The 16,332-nt window shown below is 43.1% G+C and overlaps 1 protein-coding gene across 1 annotated transcript in view; it reads left to right on the top strand.

The window, feature by feature from the left end:
• The first annotated feature begins 820 nt into the window (after nt 1-820).
• The window catches only part of LOC139582378 (solute carrier family 22 member 13-like), a 63,424-nt gene continuing 47,912 nt past the window's right edge, over nt 821-16,332 (top strand). The window contains exons 1-3 of the mRNA XM_071412345.1: nt 821-1,196; nt 7,343-7,557; nt 10,687-10,795. Coding sequence (XP_071268446.1) covers nt 1,135-1,196; nt 7,343-7,557; nt 10,687-10,795 — 386 coding nt within the window. The 5' untranslated portion in view covers nt 821-1,134. The remainder of the gene's footprint in view (nt 1,197-7,342; nt 7,558-10,686; nt 10,796-16,332) is intronic.

Consider the following 16,332-nt stretch of genomic DNA (forward strand, 5'->3'; position numbering starts at 1 on the left):
ATATATCTGAACTCACAGTACCTTCCACCATACTGGATGGGACTAGAACACTACACTAAGGATACCAAGCATTAGGAAGACCTTAATATTGAGTTGCACTCCCCCCCTCCCCCCTTTTGCCCTCAGAACAGCCCCAATTTGCTGGGGGCATGGTCTCTTCAAGGTGTCGAAAGTGTTCTACATGGACGCTGGCCCATGTTGACTCCAACACTTCAAATCAAAGTTTTTTTCTCACGTGCGCCGAATACAACAGGTGTAGGTAGACCTTACAGTGAAATGCTTACTTGCAGGCTCTAACCAATAGTGCAAAAAAGGTATTAGGTGAACAATAGGTAAGTAAAGAAATACTACTACTATTTGTCACTGGTCATCCCCAAAGCCAACACCTCTTTGGCCGCCTTTCCTTCCAGTTCTCTGCTGCCAATGACTGGAACGAATTGCAAAAATCACTGAAGTTGGAGACTTATATCTCCCTCACTAGCTTTAAGCGTTAGCTATCTGAGCAGCTTACAGATCGCTGCACCTGTACACAGCCCATCTGTAAATAGCCCATCCAACCACCTACCTACCTCATCCCCATATTTGTTTTTGTTTTTCTGCTCTTTTGCACACCAGTATTTCTACTTGCACATCCTCATCTGCATATATATCACTCCAGTGTAAATTGCTAATCTGTAATTACTTCGCCACTATTGATTGCCTTACCTCCTTACTTTATTTGCACACACTGTATATAGATTTTCTATTGTGTTATTGACTGTAGGTTTGTTTATCCCATGTGTAACTCTGTGTTGTTGTTTGTGTCGCACTGCTTTGCTTTATCTTGGCCAGGTCACAGTTGTAAATGAGAACTTGTTCTCAACTGGCCACCTGGTTAAATAAAGGTGATATAAAAACATTGACTCTGTACCGGCACGCCCCTGTATATATAATTTTTTACTGCTGCTCTTTAATTACTTGTTACTTTTATCTCTTATTCTTATCTGTATTTTTTTTAACTGCTTGGTTAGGGGTTCGTAAGTAAGCATTTCACTGTAAAGTCTACACCTGTTTTATTTGGCGCATGTGACTAATACAATTTGATTTGATCTTCCTCTGCAGCTGGAGGAGGAGGGCTCGACCAAGAAGGGCAGTATGTTGGACCTTTTCAGGATCCCGTACCTGAGAAAACGGGTTCTCATTCTCTCCTATATCTGGTCAGTACCTAATTCTCTTCTCTATCTGGTCAGTACCTCATGCTCTGCTCTATCTGGTCAGTACCTCATGCTCTGCTCTATCTGGTCAGTACCTCATGCTCTGCTCTATCTGGTCAGTACCTCATTCTCTGCTCTATCTGGTCAGTACCTCATTCTCTGCTCTATCTGGTCAGTACCTCATTCTCTGCTCTATCTGGTCAGTACCTCATTCTCTGCTCTATCTGGTCAGTACCTCATGCTCTGCTCTATCTGGTCAGTACCTCATGCTCTGCTCTATCTGGTCAGAACCTCATTCTCTGCTCTATCTGGTCAGTACCTCATTCTCTGCTCTATCTGGTCAGTACCTCATTCTCTGCTATATCTGGTCAGTACCTCATTCTCTGCTATATCTGGTCAGTACCTCATTCTCTGCTATATCTGGTCAGTACCTCATTCTCTGCTATATCTGGTCAGTACCTCATTCTCTGCTCTATCTGGTCAGTACCTCATTCTCTGCTATATCTGGTCAGTACCTCATTCTCTGCTATATCTGGTCAGTACCTCATTCTCTGCTATATCTGGTCAGTACCTCATTCTCTGCTCTATCTGGTCAGTACCTCATTCTCTGCTCTATCTGGTCAGTACCTCATTCTCTGCTATATCTGGTCAGTACCTCATTCTCTGCTATATCTGGTCAGTACCTCATTCTCTGCTATATCTGGTCAGTACCTCATTCTCTGCTCTATCTGGTCAGTACCTCATTCTCTGCTATATCTGGTCAGTACCTCATTCTCTGCTATATCTGGTCAGTACCTCATTCTCTGCTCTATCTGGTCAGTACCTCATTCTCTGCTATATCTGGTCAGTACCTCATTCTCTGCTATATCTGGTCAGTACCTCATTCTCTGCTCTATCTGGTCAGTACCTCATTCTCTGCTCTATCTGGCCAGTACCTCATTCTCATCTCTATCTGGCCAGTACCTCATTCTCTGCTCTATCTGGCCAGTACCTCATTATCTGCTGTATCTGGCCAGTACCTCATTCTCTGCTATATCTGGTCAGTACCTCATTCTCTGCTCTATCTGGTCAGTACCTCATTCTCTGCTATATCTGGTCAGTACCTCATTCTCTGCTATATCTGGTCAGTACCTCATTCTCTGCTATATCTGGTCAGTACCTCATTCTCTGCTATATCTGGTCAGTACCTCATTCTCTGCTCTATCTGGTCAGTACCTCATTCTCTGCTATATCTGGTCAGTACCTCATTCTCTGCTATATCTGGTCAGTACCTCATTCTCTGCTATATCTGGTCAGTACCTCATTCTCTGCTATATCTGGTCAGTACCTCATTCTCTGCTATATCTGGTCAGTACCTCATTCTCTGCTATATCTGGTCAGTACCTCATTCTCTGCTCTATCTGGTCAGTACCTCATTCTCTGCTATATCTGGTCAGTACCTCATTCTCTGCTATATCTGGCCAGTACCTCATTCTCTGCTCTACATGGCCAGTACCTCATTCTCTGCTCTACATGGCCAGTACCTCATTCTCTGCTCTATCTGGCCAGTACCTCATTCTCTTCTCTATCTGGCCAGTACCTCATTCTCTGCTCTATCTGGCCAGTACCTCATTCTCTGCTGTATCTGGCCAGTACCTCATTCTCTGCTGTATCTGGTCAGTACCTCATTCTCTGCTCTATCTGGTCAGTACCTCATTCTCTGCTCTATCCGGCCAGTACCTCATTCTCTGCTGTATCTGGTCAGTACCTCATTCTCTGCTCTATCTGGTCAGTACCTCATTCTCTGCTCTATCTGGTCAGTACCTCATTCTCTGCTGTATCTGGTCAGTATGAGACTGTTTGTGGCACCCTCTCCATCTGTTCGATCAATGTTTACAGTAACTACCCATGATTGACCATATTCAAATTACAATGGCATGACTGACACTCAATCCAAAAGTACAGAATTTTCATACTTGAGTGAAAATAATACTGTGTAAATTATGTCTGAATGTTGGAGTGTAAGCCTGTCTGTCCGTAAATTTAACATAAGGAGTTTGATATATAGCATTTATTTTTTACGTGAGTCCACAAGTAGGGATGAGTCCACAAGTAGGCAGTAGGGATGACAACGCGTTAAATTGACACGTGAGGGAATTGGAGTATATTGCTGTCCTGCATGAGCATGCGAAATGTAGTGAGTACTTTTGGGTTTCATAAAAAATGTCTGGGAGTAAATAGTATATATTTTCTTTAGGAATGTAGTGGAGTGGGCCTCCCGAGAGGTGCTGCAGTTTAAAGCACTGCATCGCAGTGCTTGAGGCGTCACTACAGACCTGATTTCGATCCAAGGCTGTGTCACAGCCGGCCGGCTGTGACAATTGTCCCAGCGCTGTCCGGATTAGGGGAGGGTTTGGCCGGCCGGGATTTTCTTCTCCCATCGCGCTCTAGCGACTCCTTGTGATGGGCCGGGCGCCTGCAAGCTGACTCTGGTCGCCAGCTGGACGGTGTTTGACACATTGGTGCAGCTGGCTTGCAGGTTAAGCGAGCAGTGTGTCAAGAAGCAGTGCGGCTTGGCAGGATGGTGTTTCGGAGGATGCACGGCTCTCGACCTTCACCTCTCCCGAGTCCGTAGAGGAGTTGCAGCAATGGGACAAGACTGTAACTACCAACTGGGGAGAAAAAAGGCAAAAAAAATTTAAAGAAGGAATGTAGTGGAGTAAAAGTAGTCTGAAATATAAACAGTAAAGTAGTCTGAAATATAAACAGTAAAGTAGTCTAAAATATAGACAGTAAAGTAGTCTAAAATATAAACAGTAAAGTAGTCTGAAATATAAACAGTAAAGTAGTCTGAAATATAAACAGTAAAGTAGTCTAAAATATAAACAGTAAAGTAGTCTGAAATATAAACAGTAAAGTAGTCTGAAATATAAACAGTAAAAGTAGTCTAAAATTTAAATAGTAAAAGTAGTCTGAAATATCAGTAGTAAATGTACAGTTTCCACCCAAAAACTTATTAATTAGTACTTTAAAGTTTTCTTAAGTACTTTACACGACTGTTAATTTGGCAATAGTTTGATTATTAGTAGGCTTTGATGGAAGCATAATGTTGAATTAAAACATCCCATCATATCTAAGCCAATATGACACCAAAGTCAATGAAAATTTAGCAAATCACCTTGATTGGAGATACACAAAACACTCCACGCCTCTTGTCAGAGACATCACCGAGAACCATATTCCGGATTTTTAAAAGGGTCAATAGCATTATTAGGAAAAAATAAACATTTTCCCAGACCTTGCTCCTTGCCACCTTTCGGACTGAATACGTTTGTAGGAGCAACAGTTTTGATTAAATTTATAATTTATCGCTCAGGGTCTTCCGAGTGGTGAAGTGGTCTAAGGCACTCTATCGCAGTGCTAGCTGTGCCACTAGAGATCCTGGTTTGAGTCCAGGCTCTGTCTGGACTCAAACCGGCCGCGACCGGGAGACTCATGGGGCTGAGCACAATTTGCCCAGCGTCGTCCGGGTTAGGGGAGGGTTTGGCCGGCAGCGATGTTCTTGTCCCTTCGTGCACTCCTGTACGGACTCGGGAGAGGCGATTGTCGAGAGCCGTGCGTCCTCCGATACACAACCCAGCCAAGCCGCACTGCTTGTTTACACCATGCCCTCTTAACCCAGAAGCCAGCCGCACCAATGTGTCAGAGGAAACACCGAACACCTGACGACTGTGTCAGCGTGCATTGCACCCAGCCCACCACAGGAGTCGCGAGTTGCTCGGCATCAACGCAGCTGCTTGCACCATGCTGCCAGTCATAAGAAGTGTATGCGATCAAACCAAGGCTACTGTAGATAGCTAGCTATACGTTGGTATTCAAGCTGTTTAATCAATAAATCCAACCAGATATTTGGATTAGTTAGGTAGCTACTAATTGGGCTGCTTTTACAAATATATATATGTATAACCTTTATTTAACTAGGCAAGTCAGTTAAGAACAAATTCTCATTTACAATTGGGCTACTTAAAAATAATATATAGATATTTAACCTTTATTTAACTAGACAAGTCAATTAAGAACAAATTCTCATTTACAATTGGGCTACTTAAAAGTAATATATATATATTTAACCTTTATTTAACTAGACAAGTAAATTAAGAACAAATTCTTATTTACAATTGGGCTACTTAAAAGTAATATATATACAGTGGGGAGAACAAGTATTTGATACACTGCCGATTTTGCAGGTTTTCCTACTTACAAAGCATGTAGAGGTCTGTAATTTTTATCATAGGTACACTTCAACTATGAGAGACGGAATCTAAAACAAAAATCCAGAAAATCACATTGTATGATTTTTAAGTAATTCATTTGCATTTTATTGCATGACATAAGTATTTGATACATCAGAAAAGCAGAACTTAATATTTGGTACAGAAACCTTTGTTTGCAATTACAGAGATCATACGTTTCCTGTAGTTCTTGACTAGGTTTGCACACACTGCAGCAGGGATTTTGGCCCACTCCTCCCTACAGATCTTCTCCAGATCCTTCAGGTTTCGGGGCTGTCGCTGGGCAATACGGACTTTCAGCTCCCTCCAAAGATTTTCTATTGGGTTCAGGTCTGGAGACTGGCTAGGCCACTCCAGGACCTTGAGATGCTTCTTACGGAGCCACTCCTTAGTTGCCATGGCTGTGTGCTTCGTGTCGTTGTCATGCTGGAAGACCCAGCCACGACCCATCTTCAATGCTCTTACTGAGGGAAGGAGGTTGTTGGCCAAGATCTCGCGATACATGGCCCCATCCATCCTCCCCTCAATACGGTGCAGTCATCCTGTCCCCTTTGCAGAAAAGCATCCCCAAAAAATGATGTTTCCACCTCCATGCTTCACGGTTGGGATGGTGTTCTTGGGGTTGTACTCATCCTTCTTCTTCCTCCAAACATGGCGAGTGGAGTTTAGACCAAAAAGCTCTATTTTTGTCTCATCAGACCACATGACCTTCTCCCATTCCTCCTCTGGATCATCCAGATGGTCATTGGCAAACTTCAGACGGGCCTGGACATGCGCTGGCTTGAGCAGGGGGACCTTGCGTGCGCTGCAGGATTTTAATCCATGACGGCGTAGTGTGTTACTAATGGTTTTCTTTGAGACTGTGGTCCCAGCTCTCTTCAGGTCATTGACCAGGTACTGCCGTGTAGTTTTGAGCTGATCCCTCACCTTCCTCATGATCATTGATGCCCCACGAGGTGAGATCTTGCATGGAGCCCCAGGCCGAGGGTGATTGACCGTCATCTTGAACTTCTTCCATTTTCTAATAATTGCGCCAACAGTTGTTGCCTTCTCACCAAGCTGCTTGCCTATTGTCCTGTAGCCCATCCCAGCCTTGTGCAGGTCTACAATTTTATCCCTGATGTCCTTACACAGCTCTCTGGTCTTGGCCATTGTGGAGAGGTTGGAGTCTGTTTGATTGAGTGTGTGGACAGGTGTCTTTTATACAGGTAACGAGTTCAAACAGGTGCAGTTAATACAGGTAATGAGTGGAGAACAGGAGGGCTTCTTAAAGAAAACCTAACAGGTCTGTGAGAGCCGGAATTCTTACTGGTTGGTAGGTGATCAAATACTTATGTCATGCAATAAAATGCAAATTAATTATTTAAAAATCATACAATGTGATTTTCTGGATTTTTGTTTTAGATTCCGTCTCTCACAGTTGAAGTGTACCTATGATAAAAATTACAGACCTCTACATGCTTTGTAAGTAGGAAAACCTGCAAAATCGGCAGTGTATCAAATACTTGTTCTCCCCACTGTATATTGAACCTTTATTTAAGTAGACAAGTCAGTTTAAGAACAAATTCTTATTTACAATGACGGCCTACCCTGGTTGTGATACAGCCTGGAATCGAACCAGGGTCTGTAGTGATGCCTCTAACACTGAGATGCAGTGCCTTAGACCGCTGCGCCACTCGGGAGCCCCACTTTGAAAAGGATGTGGCGGGCGAAAATGGTAGTTATTGGGTTCTAATTTGTCTGCACTTTTGTGAATTGGGGTGATCAGTTCTTGGTTCCAAATACTGGGGGAGATGCCAGAGCTAAGGATGATATATAAGTATAGCCAATTGGAATTTTTGGTCTCTCTCGTTTTCTCTTGCTCTCTCTCGCTCTCAGGTTTGTAACCAGTCTGGTGTACTATGGGGTGAGTCTAAACGTGGGTAACTTTGGTCTGGACATCTATCTGACCCAGCTGATCTTTGGTATTGCTGAGCTCCCTGCCCGGCTGGGCTCCCTGCCCCTCATAGAACACTTTGGACGGAGGATGTGTCAGGCCATCGCCCTGTTCTTCGGAGGCACAGCCTGTCTTGTTCTTCTAGCTGTTCCAGATGGTAAAATTAGATAATATTTTATGAAGTAGATTTTTATGCTGTTATTTTAACACTTTTTACATTATTAAGGTTGTTTTAACACTTCAAGATGGAATCCACATTTGTTGAAACAGCGCAACTCTTTTGCCCTTTTGTTGATTAATGGAGTAGAGGAGCGTCCGCAGCGGTACATATTCTGATTAATGGAGTAGAGGAGCGTCCGCAGCGGTACATATTCTGATAAACGTAGTAGAGGACCGTCCGCAGCGGTACATATTCTGATTAATGGAGTAGAGGAGCGTCCGCAGCGGTACATATTCTGATTAACGGAGTAGAGGAGCGTCCGCAGCGGTACATATTCTGATTAACGGAGTAGAGGAGCGTCCGCAGCGGTACATATTCTGATTAATGGAGTAGAGGAGCGTCCACAGCGGTACATATTCTGATTAATGGAGTAGAGGAGCGTCCGCAGCGGTACATATTCTGATTAACGTAGTAGAGGAGCGTCCACAGCGGTACATATTCTGATTAACGTAGTAGAGGAGTGTCCGCAGCGTTACATATTCTGATTAACGTAGTAGAGGACCGTCCACAGCGGTACATATTCTGATTAATGGAGTAGAGGACCGTCCGCAGCGGTACATATTCTGATTAATGGAGTAGAGCAGCGTCCGCAGCGGTACATATTCTGATTAATGGAGTAGAGGAGCGTCCACAGCGGTACATATTCAGATTAATGGAGTAGAGGAGCGTCCACAGCGGTACATATTCTGATTAACGTAGTAGAGGAGCGTCCACAGCGGTACATATTCTGATTAATGGAGTAGAGGACCGTCCGCAGCGGTACATATTCTGATTAATGGAGTAGAATACCGTCCACATCAGGTACATATTCTGATTAACGTAGTAGAGGAGCGTCCACAGCGGTACATATTCTGATTAATGGAGTAGAGAACCGTCCGCAGCGGTACATATTCTGATTAATGGAGTAGAGGAGCGTCCACAGCGGTACATATTCTGATTAACGTAGTAGAGGAGCGTCCACAGCGGTACATATTCTGATTAACGGAGTAGAGGAGCGTCCGCAGCGGTACATATTCTGATTAACGGAGTAGAGGAGCGTCCGCAGCGGTACATATTCTGATTAATGGAGTAGAGGAGCGTCCACAGCGGTACATACTCTGATTAATGGAGTAGAGGAGCGTCCGCAGCGGTACATATTCTGATTAACGTAGTAGAGGAGCGTCCACAGCGGTACATATTCTGATTAACGTAGTAGAGGAGTGTCCGCAGCGTTACATATTCTGATTAACGTAGTAGAGGACCGTCCACAGCGGTACATATTCTGATTAATGGAGTAGAGGACCGTCCGCAGCGGTACATATTCTGATTAATGGAGTAGAGCAGCGTCCGCAGCGGTACATATTCTGATTAATGGAGTAGAGGAGCGTCCACAGCGGTACATATTCAGATTAATGGAGTAGAGGAGCGTCCACAGCGGTACATATTCTGATTAACGTAGTAGAGGAGCGTCCACAGCGGTACATATTCTGATTAATGGAGTAGAGGACCGTCCACATCGGTACATATTCTGATTAACGTAGTAGAGGAGCGTCCACAGCGGTACATATTCTGATTAATGGAGTAGAGAACCGTCCGCAGCGGTACATATTCTGATTAATGGAGTAGAGGAGCGTCCACAGCGGTACATATTCTGATTAACGTAGTAGAGGAGCGTCCACAGCGGTACATATTCTGATTAATGGAGTAGAGGACCGTCCACAGCGGTACATATTCTGATTAATGGAGTAGAGGACCGTCCACATCGGTACATATTCTGATTAACGTAGTAGAGGAGCGTCCGCAGCGGTACATATTCTGATTAATGGAGTAGAGGACCGTCCACAGCGGTACATATTCTGATTAATGGAGTAGAGGACCGTCCACAGCGGTACATATTCTGATTAACGTAGTAGAGGAACGTCCACAGCGGTACATATTCTGATTAATGGAGTAGAGGACCGTCCGCAGCGGTACATATTCTGATTAATGGAGTAGAGGACCGTCCACATCGATACATATTCTGATGAATGGAGTAGAGGAGCGTCCACATCGGTACATATTCTGATTAACGGAGTAGAGGAGCGTCCGCAGCGGTACATATTCTGATTAATGGAGTAGAGGACCGTCCACATCGGTACATATTCTGATTAACGTAGTAGAGGAGCGTCCACATCGATACATATTCTGATTAATGGAGTATAGGACCGTCCACATCGGTACATATTCTGATTAATGGAGTAGAGGACCGTCCACAGCGGTACATATTCTGATTAATGAAGTAGAGGAGCGTCCGCAGCGGTACATATTCTGATTAATGGAGTAGAGGACCGTCCACAGCGGTACATATTCTGATTAATGGAGTAGAGGACCGTCCACAGCGGTACATATTCTGATTAACGTAGTAGAGGAACGTCCACAGCGGTACATATTCTGATTAATGGAGTAGAGGACCGTCCACAGCGGTACATATTCTGATAAATGGAGTAGAGGAGCGTCCACAGCGGTACATATTCTGATTAATGGAGTAGAGGACCGTCCACAGCGGTACATATTCTGATTAACGTAGTAGAGGAACGTCCACAGCGGTACATATTCTGATTAACGTAGTAGAGGACCGTCCACAGCGGTACATATTCTGATTAACGTAGTAGAGGAACGTCCACAGCGGTACATATTCTGATTAATGGAGTAGAGGACCGTCCACAGCGGTACATATTCTGATAAATGGAGTAGAGGAGCGTCCACAGCGGTACATATTCTGATTAATGGAGTAGAGGACCGTCCACAGCGGTACATATTCTGATTAATGTAGTAGAGGAGCGTCCGGTAGCGGTACATATTCTGCTGTTCTATCGTGATGTCTGAGGAAGTAAAACAAGCTGTTGTTTACTTATTTGTTGTAATATCACAAATGACTGTTTCACCAATTAAGGATTCTAGCTTTAAGTGTTATTTTCTAAACACTTTTGACACTCAACACACTGTTATTAAAAAAAATTATATGTGCTAGTTTTAATTCTTAAGCACCTTTAACACTTTGTGTAATTCAGTCCGTTTAACAGATTCTCTGTCTTTCTCCTCCCTCAGACATGCCGGTTGTGACGACAGTCATAGCTGTGTTAGGGAAATTTGCCCTGGCTGCCTCCTTCACCATCATCTATGTTTACACAGCTGAGCTCTATCCCACTGTAGTGAGGTACGTTTACTACAGCTGAGCATTATTCCACTGTAGTGAGGTATGTTTACTACAGCTGAGCATTATCCCACTGTAGTGAGGTATGTTTACTACAGCTGAGCATTATTCCACTGTAGTGAGGTATGTTTACTACAGCTGAGCATTATTCCACTGTAGTGAGGTATGTTTACTACAGCTGAGCATTATTCCACTGTAGTGAGGTATGTTTACTACAGCTGAGCATTATTCCACTGTAGTGAGGTATGTTTACTACAGCTGAGCATTATTCCACTGTAGTGAGGTATGTTTACTACAGCTGAGCATTATTCCACTGTAGTGAGGTATGTACTACAGCTGAGCATTATTCCACTGTAATGAGGTATGTTCATTACAGCTGAGTTCTATTCCACTGTAATGAGGTATGTTCATTACAGCTGAGTTCTATCCCACTGTAGTGAGGTATGTTCATTACAGCTGAGTTCTATCCCACTGTAGTGAGGTATGTTTACTACAGCTGAGCATTATCCCACTGTAGTGAGGTATGTTTACTACAGCTGAGCATTATTCCACTGTAGTGAGGTATGTTTACTACAGCTGAGTTCTATCCCACTGTAGTGAGGTATGTTCATTACAGCTGAGTTCTATTCCACTGTAATGAGGTATGTTCATTACAGCTGAGTTCTATCCCACTGTAGTGAGGTATGTTTACTACAGCTGAGCATTATCCCACTGTAGTGAGGTATGTTTACTACAGCTGAGCATTATTCCACTGTAGTGAGGTATGTTTACTACAGCTGAGCATTATTCCACTGTAGTGAGGTATGTTTACTACAGCTGAGCATTATCCCACTGTAGTGAGGTATGTTCATTACAGCTGAGTTCTATTCCACTGTAGTGAGGTATGTTTACTACAGCTGAGCATTATTCCACTGTAGTGAGGTATGTTTACTACAGCTGAGCTCTATCCCACTGTAGTGAGGTATGTTTACTACAGCTGAGCTCTATCCCACTGTAGTGAGGTATGTTTACTACAGCTGAGCATTATTCCACTGTAGTGAGGTATGTTTACTACAGCTGAGCATTATTCCACTGTAGTGAGGTATGTTTACTACAGCTGAGCATTATCCCACTGTAGTGAGGTTGGTTTACTACAGCTGAGTTCTATCCCACTGTAGTGAGGTATGTTTACTACAGCTGAGTTCTATCCCACTGTAGTGAGGTATGTTTACTACAGCTGAGTTCTATTCCACTGTAATGAGGTATGTTCATTACAGCTGAGTTCTATCCCACTGTAGTGAGGTATGTTTACTACAGCTGAGCATTATCCCACTGTAGTGAGGTATGTTTACTACAGCTGAGCATTATTCCACTGTAGTGAGGTATGTTTACTACAGCTGAGCATTATTCCACTGTAGTGAGGTATGTTTACTACAGCTGAGCATTATTCCACTGTAGTGAGGTATGTACTACAGCTGAGCATTATTCCACTGTAATGAGGTATGTTCATTACAGCTGAGTTCTATTCCACTGTAATGAGGTATGTTCATTACAGCTGAGTTCTATCCCACTGTAGTGAGGTATGTTCATTACAGCTGAGTTCTATCCCACTGTAGTGAGGTATGTTTACTACAGCTGAGCATTATCCCACTGTAGTGAGGTATGTTTACTACAGCTGAGCATTATTCCACTGTAGTGAGGTATGTTTACTACAGCTGAGTTCTATCCCACTGTAGTGAGGTATGTTCATTACAGCTGAGTTCTATTCCACTGTAATGAGGTATGTTCATTACAGCTGAGTTCTATCCCACTGTAGTGAGGTATGTTTACTACAGCTGAGCATTATCCCACTGTAGTGAGGTATGTTTACTACAGCTGAGCATTATCCCACTGTAGTGAGGTATGTTTACTACAGCTGAGCATTATTCCACTGTAGTGAGGTATGTTTACTACAGCTGAGCATTATCCCACTGTAGTGAGGTATGTTCATTACAGCTGAGTTCTATTCCACTGTAGTGAGGTATGTTTACTACAGCTGAGCATTATTCCACTGTAGTGAGGTATGTTTACTACAGCTGAGCTCTATCCCACTGTAGTGAGGTATGTTTACTACAGCTGAGCATCTATCCCACTGTAGTGAGGTATGTTTACTACAGCTGAGCATTATTCCACTGTAGTGAGGTATGTTTACTACAGCTGAGCATTATTCCACTGTAGTGAGGTATGTTTACTACAGCTGAGCATTATCCCACTGTAGTGAGGTATGTTTACTACAGCTGAGTTCTATCCCACTGTAGTGAGGTATGTTTACTACAGCTGAGTTCTATCCCACTGTAGTGAGGTATGTTCACTACAGCTGAGTTCTATTCCACTGTAATGAGGTATGTTCATTACAGCTGAGTTCTATCCCACTGTAGTGAGGTATGTTTACTACAGCTGAGCATTATCCCACTGTAGTGAGGTATGTTTACTACAGCTGAGCATTATTCCACTGTAGTGAGGTATGTTTACTACAGCTGAGTTCTATCCCACTGTAGTGAGGTATGTTCATTACAGCTGAGTTCTATTCCACTGTAATGAGGTATGTTCATTACAGCTGAGTTCTATCCCACTGTAGTGAGGTATGTTTACTACAGCTGAGCATTATCCCACTGTACTGAGGTATGTTTACTACAGCTGAGCATTATCCCACTGTAGTGAGGTATGTTCATTACAGCTGAGTTCTATTCCACTGTAGTGAGGTATGTTTACCACAGCTGAGCATTATTCCACTGTAGTGAGGTATGTTTACACAGCTGAGCTCTATCCCACTGTAGTGAGGTATGTTTACTACAGCTGAGCATTATTCCACTGTAGTGAGGTATGTTTACTACAGCTGAGCATTATCCCACTGTAGTGAGGTATGTTTACTACAGCTGAGCATTATCCCACTGTAGTGAGGTATGTTTACTACAGCTGAGCATTATTCCACTGTAGTGAGGTATGTTTACTACAGCTGAGCATTATTCCACTGTAGTGAGGTATGTTTACTACAGCTGAGCATTATTCCACTGTAATGAGGTATGTTCATTACAGCTGAGTTCTATCCCACTGTAGTGAGGTACGTTTACTACAGCTGAGTTCTATCCCACTGTAGTGAGGTATGTTCATTACAGCTGAGTTCTATCCCACTGTAGTGAGGTACGTTTACTACAGCTGAGCATTATCCCACTGTAGTGAGGTATGTTTACTACAGCTGAGTTCTATCCCACTGTAGTGAGGTATGTTCATTACAGCTGAGTTCTATTCCACTGTAATGAGGTATGTTCATTACAGCTGAGTTCTATCCCACTGTAGTGAGGTATGTTCATTACAGCTGAGTTCTATCCCACTGTAGTGAGGTATGTTTACTACAGCTGAGCATTATCCCACTGTAGTGAGGTATGTTTACTACAGCTGAGCATTATTCCACTGTAGTGAGGTATGTTTACTACAGCTGAGTTCTATCCCACTGTAGTGAGGTATGTTCATTACAGCTGAGTTCTATTCCACTGTAATGAGGTATGTTCATTACAGCTGAGTTCTATCCCACTGTAGTGAGGTATGTTTACTACAGCTGAGCATTATCCCACTGTAGTGAGGTATGTTTACTACAGCTGAGCATTATTCCACTGTAGTGAGGTGTGTTTACTACAGCTGAGCATTATTCCACTGTAGTGAGGTATGTTTACTACAGCTGAGCATTATCCCACTGTAGTGAGGTATGTTCATTACAGCTGAGTTCTATTCCACTGTAGTGAGGTATGTTTACTACAGCTGAGCATTATTCCACTGTAGTGAGGTATGTTTACTACAGCTGAGCTCTATCCCACTGTAGTGAGGTATGTTTACTACAGCTGAGCTCTATCCCACTGTAGTGAGGTATGTTTACTACAGCTGAGCATTATTCCACTGTAGTGAGGTATGTTTACTACAGCTGAGCATTATTCCACTGTAGTGAGGTATGTTTACTACAGCTGAGCATTATCCCACTGTAGTGAGGTTGGTTTACTACAGCTGAGTTCTATCCCACTGTAGTGAGGTATGTTTACTACAGCTGAGTTCTATCCCACTGTAGTGAGGTATGTTTACTACAGCTGAGTTCTATTCCACTGTAATGAGGTATGTTCATTACAGCTGAGTTCTATCCCACTGTAGTGAGGTATGTTTACTACAGCTGAGCATTATCCCACTGTAGTGAGGTATGTTTACTACAGCTGAGCATTATTCCACTGTAGTGAGGTATGTTTACTACAGCTGAGTTCTATCCCACTGTAGTGAGGTATGTTCATTACAGCTGAGTTCTATTCCACTGTAATGAGGTATGTTCATTACAGCTGAGTTCTATCCCACTGTAGTGAGGTATGTTTACTACAGTTGAGCATTATCCCACTGTCGTGAGGTATGTTCATTACAGCTGAGTTCTATTCCACTGTAGTGAGGTATGTTCATTACAGCTGAGTTCTATTCCACTGTAATGAGGTATGTTCATTACAGCTGAGTTCTATCCCACTGTAGTGAGGTATGTTTACTACAGCTGAGCATTATCCCACTGTAGTGAGGTATGTTTACTACAGCTGAGCATTATCCCACTGTAGTGAGGTATGTTCATTACAGCTGAGTTCTATTCCACTGTAGTGAGGTATGTTTACCACAGCTGAGCATTATTCCACTGTAGTGAGGTATGTTTACACAGCTGAGCTCTATCCCACTGTAGTGAGGTATGTTTACTACAGCTGAGCATTATTCCACTGTAGTGAGGTATGTTTACTACAGCTGAGCATTATCCCACTGTAGTGAGGTATGTTTACTACAGCTGAGCATTATCCCACTGTAGTGAGGTATGTTTACTACAGCTGAGCATTATTCCACTGTAGTGAGGTATGTTTACTACAGCTGAGCATTATTCCACTGTAGTGAGGTATGTTTACTACAGCTGAGCATTATTCCACTGTAATGAGGTATGTTCATTACAGCTGAGTTCTATCCCACTGTAGTGAGGTACGTTTACTACAGCTGAGTTCTATCCCACTGTAGTGAGGTATGTTCATTACAGCTGAGTTCTATCCCACTGTAGTGAGGTACGTTTACTACAGCTGAGCATTATCCCACTGTAGTGAGGTATGTTTACTACAGCTGAGTTCTATCCCACTGTAGTGAGGTATGTTCATTACAGCAGAGTTCTATTCCACTGTAATGAGGTATGTTCATTACAGCTGAGTTCTATCCCACTGTAGTGAGGTATGTTCATTACAGCTGAGTTCTATCCCACTGTAGTGAGGTATGTTTACTACAGCTGAGCATTATCCCACTGTAGTGAGGTATGTTTACTACAGCTGAGCATTATCCCAATGTAGTGAGGTATGTTTACTACAGCTGAGCCTTATTCCACTGTAGTGAGGTATGTTTACTACAGCTGAGTTCTATCCCACTGTAGTGAGGTATGTTCATTACAGCTGAGTTCTATTCCACTGTAATGAGGTATGTTCATTACAGCTGAGTTCTATCCCACTGTAGTGAGGTATGTTTACTACAGCTGAGCA

This window comes from Salvelinus alpinus, chromosome 8 (assembly GCF_045679555.1).
Source record: "Salvelinus alpinus chromosome 8, SLU_Salpinus.1, whole genome shotgun sequence".
Taxonomy (NCBI): domain Eukaryota; kingdom Metazoa; phylum Chordata; class Actinopteri; order Salmoniformes; family Salmonidae; genus Salvelinus; species Salvelinus alpinus.